The following is a 10,384-nucleotide window of genomic DNA, read 5'->3' on the forward strand; positions in this document are numbered from 1 at the left end:
GTAGCATGGTACGCTTACCTTTTTTTCTTTTTCATTCCTTAATTGCTGTTGTGAGGCAACTGGTTGATTGATGTATTTGCTTCTGTTTTTTGGTCTGTTTTTTACTGCCCAGTTGATTGATGCATTTGCTTCTTGGTTGAGCTTGGAGCTTGGTTGTGCATCTTTTACACGTGATATGTGCTTTATCTTTGCATTTGTGGAATATAAATCTGACTCATGTTCTGCATGCACTTGTATTAGTAAAAAATCAAGGTTACACTTGTATTGTTTCCTACACATTTTTGTTCTCTAAAGAAATACTTTTGAAGTGGCATTGCCTTCTTATTTACGGATGATGAACCTCACAATATAATAATAGATACTTTTATTGTCATCGGTTGCCATCATTGCCAAGGAAAGATTCAAAGTCAGTTTTTTTTTGCGAAAAATATTTGACCATTATGTTATCCAGGGAGGTTTGATATGCCAATTAAAATAGAAATTTCAAAATTTTATGGTCATCTCGATTATTGCCCATCTTTTAAGCTTAAGATTTTTTAAACTTAACATGCTCTTGGACTACTCCCGTTTCCATTGAAAACATGGTGCCAGTTTCCATTTTTTCTTGGTTTTTTACCGTGGCATGGAGTAAAACTTGGCGATTGGAATGATAATTTTGTTGCAAAACGGCAGCTAATTTCTTGCGTTGATTGCGTCTTTTCGGTCTCGCTTTTCGGGAGGCAAGCGATTTATTCAGAAATTTTTACGTGCTCGCATTGCGTGTAGACAACTACATTACTGCATGTATGATCAAATTTGTAAAAAACTAGCAGGTGTATGATCAACTACATTAATTCGGAGAAGTTTTCGGTAGATGAGATGTGATGCCTATTCAAATTTGTGTGACCACTCAAAGTTATGTCTGTATGATCATCTATGCCCTATATTCAAAAGTGTGGTATTATGATTAGAGTAAATTTCGCTGGCGGTCCCCAAACTTGTTCCGAGATTTCAAGTAGGTTCCGGTACTCTCAAAATGCACGTCTAGGTCTCTGAACTTGTCCCGAGTTCTCATCCCGGTCCCGGTACTCTCAAAATGCACGTCTAGGTCCCTAAACTTGCTAATCCATTTCATATAGGTCCAAATCTCCATAACATGCTCTCCAAACAGTACGATTAAGTGAACTAACAGGTGGGGCCCATATGGCAGTCACACCGTCGTCCCACGCGACCCTCGGCTACCCCACTCCCTGGATGTCGTGCCACCCCGAGGGCGGCGCCCTCCATGGCCACCACCGCCGGCGCGCCCTGGTGGGCGAGCCCCGCTCCGGTCCTGGTCCCGGTCCAGCGCCCGCGGGCCCGCACAGCGCCGCCCCGGCCGGCGACCCCCTCGCCCGAGCCTGCCCCCTTCCCCATTCTCAAGGTTCAAGATGGCCATGGCCATGGGCGGCGACGTTGGGAGCAAGAGAGGAGGGAGAAGGGAGAGGTGTGACTGCCATATGGGCCCCACCTGTTAGTTCACTTAATCGTACTGTTTGGAGAGCATGTTATGGAGATTTGGACCTATATGAAATGGATTAGCAAGTTCAGGGACTAGACGTGCATTTTGAGAGTACCGGGACCGGGATGAGAACTCGGGACAAGTTCAGGGACCTAGACGTGCATTTTGAGAGTACCGGGACCGGGATGAGAACTCGGGACAAGTTCAGGGACCTAGACGTGCATTTTGAGTCGGAACAAAGTTTGGGGACCGCCAGTGAAATTTACTCTTATGATTATCACATTCATGAAGTGAATCCTACATGTGCAGGTGTTAGTGTAAGTATGATGAAATCTTGTTGTGTATAGTTCATGGTTTCTGCCACCGAGAGCCATCATGGCCCGAGTCTGAAGATGAAACAGCCAACCTGATTGAAAATGGGTTTTTACAATTCAAACCCAAATTGTTCCCCTGTCGGAGCTTCAGTGTGGCCAAAGAGGGCCATGCCCCCCCCCCCCCACACACCCACCCGGCAATGAAAATCTCCACTGCATGAACAGTAAATTGGTTACTGTTCATTAATTTTTAGAGTACATTGCCATGGATGCCAACACCCCAGGCATATACTAGATCTTGCAGGCCCTAGGTTGTATACAATTTACCCGCAGAATTCCATGTAACTTCTACACCGCGACACCGAAATGTTTCACCCTCCCTGAGACAGGAGCTATACCGTGGCGGCGTGTCTTTATTATAACACAATATAATAATGTTACATTAAACCAGCTAGATCAGTTATTATAACACAAAAAATCTGCAGGGATAAAACTCTTCACAATGCGTGCGAACAGATTATTGGCTGCATCTACTTTGTGCAACCTTTCAAATCCTGTCGAATTCATCTATAAAGAGCACCATCTCAGTAAGGAAATTCATCATCTTGTTGCCGACACAAAGGCAATGACATATATACAGCTCCAATAGAATGGGCGAACACTTGCCCCCTGAGTTTAATCTATATCTATAACTATTACTAAAGCGAGTAAGATTTTCACCCAAATTTTTAATTTAGTACGTTGGTTTGGTCCGCCTATGTTATTGACAGGCGGGTCTTAATTCATTCCGTATGTGAGTCGAACAAATCCCTTCCGTCCACGATTCGATCACGTAGATCTCTACAGATTAACATACGGACATCAATACGTATCCGATACTTATATCAATTTTGGCCGTAGCAACACACGGGCACAGTTGCCTAGTTAAAACAAAAAAACTCAAGCTCTTCTATTGTGGCCAAAATATACCAACAACCCCAAACCCTAAGCCTTTGACAATTCACGGTGCATCCTTCATTTCCCCAGCTAGCTTAATCTGTTAGTCCCATGGAGGAACCAAAATGATAAGAATCTGTGGGCGATGCGCAAATTAAGTAACCTGCATAAAGTGAGCATCTGCACAGTAATTGCTTTGCCTAATTTGCTTGCAGTTGCAGAAAGTCAGCTGCGATCTCCCAGGTCACGAATCGTCGACGCCGTGAACAGATCGTCCTTCCATCCTCTTGCGGAGTGCGGTAGACGCATACTAGCGTGGAATAGATGAAGACAAAAGAGGGAAGGTCTTCGCTCTTCGGGGATAGCAGCGCTTGAGCGCCAGGTCACGCTCGTTTGTTCTCTGTTGGGCCTAATTCGGTGATCCCTGATGGGCTGCAGAGAAAAATTAAGGGGCCCTAGGAAAATGGGGGCTCTGTGTAGTCACACGGGACGCACGCCCATGGGCCTGACCCTGCGGAGAGACATAAGATCAAGGCAGTATCTGACATGGAGTACTTGAGTAGGTCCCTAACGGGCAAATACAGAGGTCCCTGATCAAAATACATGATATTGAGCTTGCAGATCAAAATACATGACATTTAGCTCATAGTAGTAGTGAACTGATAAAATTAAGCAAAACACTTTCAGCAGCAGGCAATAGCACTCCCGGCAGGCCACCACTTGGGCACTTTCTGCTAGCCTACAACCCCCAGATGGCACACAGATTAGTCAACATTTTATTGCAGCATTTGAAAACACACTGGTTCATAAACTGAAAAATACGAAAGGCATGGAAGTCACCTGAGGCAGAAGTAGTCCTAATTTTCTTCCTCTTCCATGTCCAAAATACTGTCACCGTCATCAGCAGGAGCAACTACAACAAAAACAATGATATGTACAAACAAATAAATCTGGCCATCTAAAATTATAACATGTAAATTCTAGCTAAAATTTCACATACCATCTTGTTTGGCATTATCATCATTCATACTAAGACCAGCCAAATCACAAAGAATCATAGTTCTCAAGGCGGTAAGGCGGACACCTAGCAAGGTGGGGCGGCTGGACGCCTAGGCGAGCAAGGCGCAAATCGGTGGATGGCGCATGGATGCCTAGGCGACGCCTTGAGAACTATGCCAAGAATGGACGATATATTACTACAATCTGAAATAAATGGACAAAAATACAAGGTGAAATCAGTTGACTAATCTCTCAACTAGGCATATGAATACAATACTAAGAAGTATAGCAGTCGCAATTACTTTGCCTTGAAGCTGAAATCTAATCCTTAGTGCAAACAAGTGCCTCAGCAACTTGAGGGTCCAATCGGCTACGATATTTGTCAACAATCCTTCCTCCAAGACTAAAGGCAGATTCAGATGCTACTGTCGTTGCAGGAATAGCCAAAACATCCCTTGCCATCCGGGCAAGGACATGATACTTTACACCATGGGTCTTCCACCAACTCAAAATATCAAAATAATCACCTTCTTTCCAACTTAATAGTGGTTCATTGCAATACTGATCAGAGTCCAAGAGCTCATGGCTTGTTCCAGTGTTGTCCCTTAGAAAAGAACTCAATCTTTTTCTCTTAGGCTCCTCATTTAAGTCCACGTAGCACTGAGAAGTTCTAGCAGTTCTAGCTTGACTGTTTTGCATAGGGCTTGTGTCAGAAGCAGCATACATGTAGGAATATGAATCATAAAGCTTCTGCACAATTTTTTAAAATTCATACATATCGTCAAATCCATAATCATCTGACATCTCACTATAATAAAATTCAACCACCTTCATCTTGTAGAGGATCTAAGAAGCATGCAACTGCTAAAGCAACATTGCTCACCCCCCAACACTTGTCAAATTTCTCCTTCATGGACTTTGCCATAGAAACAATGAAACTGTCCCTGCTTTTGTTCCACTCAATAAGCTTGAGATTAATTTCACAAAATTCTGAAAAGAATAAATTTGCTGTTGGATAATGAGACCCCGAGAGAATTTTTGTAGCTTCATAAAAGATCTCTAAGCATTTGCACAGATCAGTAGCATTACCTCAACTTCTATTGTAGGAGCAAATGGGCTATATTTACCAGAATAGAGTAGAATAAGCCTTGGGAAAACCCTTTTGAAGTGAAGAGCATCTGCTTACTTGGGGCACAAAGAACCTCTTCACAATAGTTGCATTCTGCCGTCCTCTTCATGACAGCCATGCCATCCACCTTTTCTTTCAGTGAAATGTTTCCAAACAGGTGAAGTTTCTTCTTCGGACCCTTTATTTTGGTGACCGAACTTCTTCTTGTTGGCAACACCTCAATTCCATCACCAGCTGCACCAGTAGCCTCTATACTAGGCTCTGTCTCCCTCTCACTAGCATCCGGTTCTCTTCCATTTATAGATGGCACCCTTGTAGGCTGCAAGAAAAAAAATTACAATCTCTCAATAATTTCACTTCTCATCACTTAACTCCACTGCAATTCAAGCACCTGCTTATTTCTCGATGACCTTGCGTTTCTTGAAACCATGATTATTGATCAGCTTCACTACTCCTGCTCCAATCTGTAGTTAGACAATAGAGAGGCAGATCAGATCAAATATTATCACTATCATTTAGATGAAAAAGTTTGATACAGAATGCAACCAATGGTCCAAGAACCATTCGATGGTTGCTAGTTTCAATCTATCAAGATATATCAACGAACAATCCTGTGGCAGCTAATTCAAGAAATAAATTGCTTCTAAACAATAGTGTTAAAAGAGAAATGAAAATTAGATTAGTTGTTGCCTACTCCAAATCTCTCTATATTTTTTATGTTCGTCAGATAGCATTCGTTTGCAGGATGATGCAACATTACTACTTGCTAGTCCCAACTCCCAAGGCCAAGAAGTAGTCATCGCCCAAAAGCATCGAATCAGAAAGTCACCTTTGCTGGTTGAGCAGCAGATCTGAAGGGCATCGGGAGGAGGGGCCACCAATTGGCACTGTGCTCTTTGTTGGTTGTTGTGGGAGTGGAGCCGCGGCCCACCATTGCGGCCACCGGGAGAGGAACTTGGCAGCACACCGCGGAGCAGAGGTGCCAGCAACAGCTGCAGAGGCGTGCTGGGGTGCCGCCAGTGCCAAGCAGGTAGGGTGCGAGCTGCAAGAGCTGTGAGCTGGGGAATTTTGGAACTGGAGAATAGAATGACTGAATGGGAAACGGCTGGATGGATGGTCAGTAATGGCGCGCAAGGTCTGATTTTCGCGCGTGCACGACGGCCGGGCGGGAATGCAGCGCAGGAAACCGTGAATAGGGCGGCGGCGGCGGCGCGGCAAGTGCGCCTGTGCGCGAGCATGGCGGGAGGCTGAAATATCTGCGGCAGATACATATAGTATCTGCTTTCACATCCGTATCCATCTGAAATTTGGATATCCGGATCCGTTTCCAGATTTGCAAAGAGGATACGGATACATCCATTTTATCTTCCACATTAGAAACGGATACGAATACGGATATCCATATACATGTTTAAGCGGATACCCAAACCCAATGCTGTGCTAATGCTTTCACATTTCCATCCTTAATTCTCCTCAATTACCCAATGCTGTGCTGATGGGGCAATCATCCCACGCTCCAGATGTCTACCTTCCTGATAGACATAGGCTCACTGATCACTGGTAACCTAATCTGGTAGGATTCTCAGAACATAACAGCCTGCAGGTGGCTAAACATCATTATATTGGATAAGCTAAAATATTTAGTAAATTCATGATGACAAGATGAAATGCAATTACGAGAAAACATTACCTTTATGTTGGCATGATCTCCAGTCATTCATCAACACACAGCCATGTACACCATAAATATGAATGATCCTTTATCTTAAGGTTCGCTGATGTAATACTGAAAAGGTCAGTTCATCTGGCTTCATTCCCTTATCCATCATTTCTTGTAAAAGATCTTCAGCCTTAGCTATTTCTCCCTGGCTGCAGTATCCATTTATGAGAGCTGTGTATGTGTAAACATCAGGAGTAAGTCCTTTCACTAACATCTCATCGAACAATCCCTGAGCTTCATCTAGATATTCTGCTTTGCACTGTCCATCAATCAATACTGTGTAACAGGTTACATCAGGTTCAATTTCCATGTCTTTCATAGATTTCAGCAACTTCTTATGCTCTGCTCTAAGATGAAAACTCTTCCTTTCCTTACATTCAATATCCTGCCACCCTTGGAGCAGGATCTCCTTTAGGTGGCCATCCAATAGCACAGTGTATGCAACTACATCAGGCTTGATTCCTAAATTTCTCATTTGATCAAATAAGTCAAACGCTTCTTTAAACCGGCGAACCTTGCAATAACCATTCATCAATACAGTGTATGCAATCACATCAGAAAGTCCTCGCTCAACCATATCATCGAACCATAAGCGAGCACTGTGCATATCTCCTGTTTGACAATAAGCTGATATGAGTTTGCTATAGGAAATTACATCAGGAACAACATTCTTTTCCAGCATCATACTACATACAGTTGAAGCCTCTTCGACTTTTACATCTCTACAAAGGCCGCTTATCAATTTTAAACATGAAAATTGATCCACCATATTTCCTTGTTTAGCAACCCTAAGAAAAAGCATGTAAGCATGGTCAGTCCAGCCTGACTGCAAATAGCCACAAACCATAGAACTGTACATCACTTCAATATTATCGATCCCTTTTTCTTCTACTATATTAAATAACACCTCTGCTTCACTTAGGTTGCCTCCTCTACAAAAGCCAGCAATAACTACACCATAGGTGAGTGAATTAGGCTCCAACCCTTGATCCATCATGTGCTCTAGAAGATCAAATACCTTCATAACAAGACCGTTTCTGCTATATCCACTAGCCAGTATGTTATATGTAACTACATCTGGTTTTATATTTGCCTTCAGCATCTGCTCAAATGCTTGCCAAGCATTTTCTGCTTCTCCTTTGAGACAGTAACCGTTGATCAGGCATGTATAGTGGATTTTGTCTGGTACCAAACCTTCAGCCATCATTTCATTCAGTAGCTGAACTGCCTCATTCATGTTTCCGAGCTTGCAATAAGCATCCATGCCAATGTTATAAAGCACACCATCAAAATGGACTCCTAAATCTCTAAATTTCTGGAAGTACACAATAACTTCAGATGTCATGCCTAATTTCCTGAGGCACTGTAGAAGGTAGCCAACAATGTGACAATTTATATCGATGCCATGGGATACCATGGCTTCAACATGTTGCCACGCCTTTTCTAGGTTACCCATTTTGCAATAACTACGAATGAGATAGCTGTAACCATATAGATCAGGGGCAGATCCATGTTTGGTCTTGTTCTCCAAGACTTTTTCAGCCTCCTCCAGTTTCATTTCTTTGCATAGTCCATCAATTACCATGTTATAAGCCATGGCCTCAATAGGAACCCTCTCCTGGGTAATCTCTTGTAGAACAGTATATCTGCTTACCATGTTATAAGCTAGTTCATACTTTCCACAATCACAAAGGCCAATTATAAATGACGAGTACCCACGTACATCTGGTTTCACTCCCATTTCAATCATCCCAATCCACACTTGGAATGCTTCATCTGCCTTCTTTGCTTGAAAAAGCGACCTAGTGACTATGTACAATGAATGAGAATCCAGCGTCAACTGAAAGCACTTCATTTGCTCATAAGCTGCGACAACCATATTGGACTCACCACTCTGTGATCCAAATTTGAGCACAAAGTTGCAAGCCCAAACTGTTGGGAGAAATCCAAGCCTGCAAAGGTGACAAAATTCCTCTATTGTTGCTTGTGCACCGTAGCATGTGGTGTATGCCTTGATCAAGCAATTTACAGCAAACGAGAGCACGTGAGAAGTGACACATGTTTTCCTGAGGTGATCAAGCAGTGTTAAGATTTCTGGACTGCCACTATCAGTTGCTGAGATAATATCACAAAATAAGGACACCAGCATCTTCCCCTGGAATGAATGGGATAAAATTTGTGTGATTTCTGAGAAGGTTGAGAAGTCATGGTGAAACCCAAGGCTCTGTGTATCTTTAAAGTAGGCAAATGCAACAGCAGGCTTCCTCCTCAGGCAGCGGAGCGTCTGCACAACACTGTCAGAGCTCAGAGACCGGCGTCGTTTACGGAAAGGTTCATTATCAGGAGCACAATTCAGCTTTTCATCACCGCTCGAGTCATCTAACTGAGCTGAAGCAGTGAATACAGAGAAGGGGCAGGAAGCAGCTCCCCACGGGAAAACCTTCCTGTGCCTGAACCATTCAGCAGTGCATTTAGGCCACCGCCGCAGGAGCATTGGAGCTATGAATCTTTCAGTTCTTTCTATGACCCATCAACCATTATTGATAAAAAAAAATATTCCTGCATCGAAAAAGAAATGTACATGTATAAAAGAAATTTAGATGGTCCCCATTACTGAACAGGAAAACCTAACATTTAAATTCAATGCCCATTGCACATAATGGCTAAATCCAAGTGATGGTTGGAGGAAAGACAATTTCTTGTGAATTTCTGTGTCTATATGTAGTAATGTAACAGTAAATCAGATAAAACAGTTAAAGCCACCAATTACAGGTAAGGATGCAAGCAGGTGTTGCAGTACCCACCAGGTACTTACCTGCAGGCTACAAATGTCTGCCAGGTTTGCTGGCTGAACCCGGAAAGCCCAGCAGAGCCGGCAAGCAGTCATCGAGCACATAATGCAGGACAAGTAGAAGGGAATCTCAAAGTAACAATCACATTTGGACAGCTCTAAGTGAAAGGTTTGTGCAGTGGCGGACCCATGAATTGAAACTAGGGTAGTCCTAGCCAAAAATTTCAAAGCGCTAAACCTGAACCCACTGCCATCATCCACAAATGGAGTTTGTTTGACCCCGTACCACTACTATCATTCACAAATCACAACTGGAGTAACAGATAGCCCATGCCTATCGACTGAAAGCAAAATAGGTGCAGGTGGGAAGAATAAGCAAATCTTCTTTGCCTATGCTTCATGTTTCTGAAAAAAGTAGAGCAATGTTTCCATTCCTCGTGACTAAATATCCTGATAGCACACAACAACAATATGCACGGATGCACCAATTATGAATTCAATTAATCACACTATGTCTGAACTCAGAAACAGTACAAATACGGCTATGCTTCATGTTTCTGAAAAAAAGTAGGGCAATGTTTCCATTCTTCATGACTAAGTATCCTGATAACACACAACAACAAAACACATGGATGCTCCAACTACTCAACTCATCACTCCATGCCTGGGATCAGAAACAGTACAAATGGAATCATGGAGCAGCGTGAGAGAGAGAGAGAGAGAGAAAGAAGTACCGAGTACGGACCAGCACACAGCGCGGACGCGTCGGGGCGGGAGGTGGCTGGTGGCCGCGGGCTGGTGCGCCGCTGCGGAGGCGCCGAGGTGCGCCGCCGCGCCGGTGTCAGAGCGCGGGCCGCGGGGCCGCGACGGCCGGCCGAAGCGGGCGAGCGGCGGAGCCACCCAACACCCCCAAGCAGGCAAGCAGGGGCGGCGGCGCGGCGTGGGGCGGCGGCGCAGGCAGCGCGTCGGGGCAGGAGCAGTGGAAGCGGCGGCGTGTGAGGGCTGAGGGAGAGGT

The 10,384-nt window shown here is 44.0% G+C and overlaps 1 protein-coding gene across 9 annotated transcripts; it reads right to left on the bottom strand.

Annotated features, from left to right (window-relative positions):
- Positions 1-3,249: 3,249 nt before the first annotated feature.
- On the bottom strand, positions 3,250-10,384 carry LOC120711717 (pentatricopeptide repeat-containing protein At2g26790, mitochondrial-like). Of its 9 annotated transcripts, none has more exons than XM_039997343.1 (9): positions 10,115-10,384; positions 6,549-9,137; positions 5,688-6,455; positions 5,250-5,322; positions 4,819-5,177; positions 4,032-4,719; positions 3,731-3,933; positions 3,571-3,643; positions 3,250-3,469 (listed from the first exon to the last, which is right to left on the bottom strand). In XM_039997343.1, exon 2 carries the CDS (start codon positions 9,070-9,072, stop codon positions 6,619-6,621), a length of 2,454 nt encoding a protein of 817 aa, XP_039853277.1. In that variant the 5' UTR covers positions 9,073-9,137; positions 10,115-10,384; the 3' UTR covers positions 3,250-3,469; positions 3,571-3,643; positions 3,731-3,933; positions 4,032-4,719; positions 4,819-5,177; positions 5,250-5,322; positions 5,688-6,455; positions 6,549-6,618. The 9 variants fall into 9 exon arrangements, with proteins under 9 accessions (XP_039853277.1, XP_039853276.1, XP_039853279.1 ...); XM_039997342.1 differs by having other exon boundaries at positions 4,032-4,737; XM_039997345.1 differs by having other exon boundaries at positions 4,032-4,479; positions 4,558-5,177.

The sequence above is a fragment of the Panicum virgatum genome, chromosome 6K (assembly GCF_016808335.1).
Source record: "Panicum virgatum strain AP13 chromosome 6K, P.virgatum_v5, whole genome shotgun sequence".
In the NCBI taxonomy this organism is placed as follows: Eukaryota; Viridiplantae; Streptophyta; class Magnoliopsida; order Poales; family Poaceae; genus Panicum; species Panicum virgatum.

What these genes read in the sequence shown, in the direction of transcription:
- LOC120711717 (XM_039997348.1), bottom strand. Translation starts at nt 9,072, where the DNA reads ATGCTCCTGCGGCGGTGGCCTAAATGCACTGCTGAATGGTTCAGGCAC.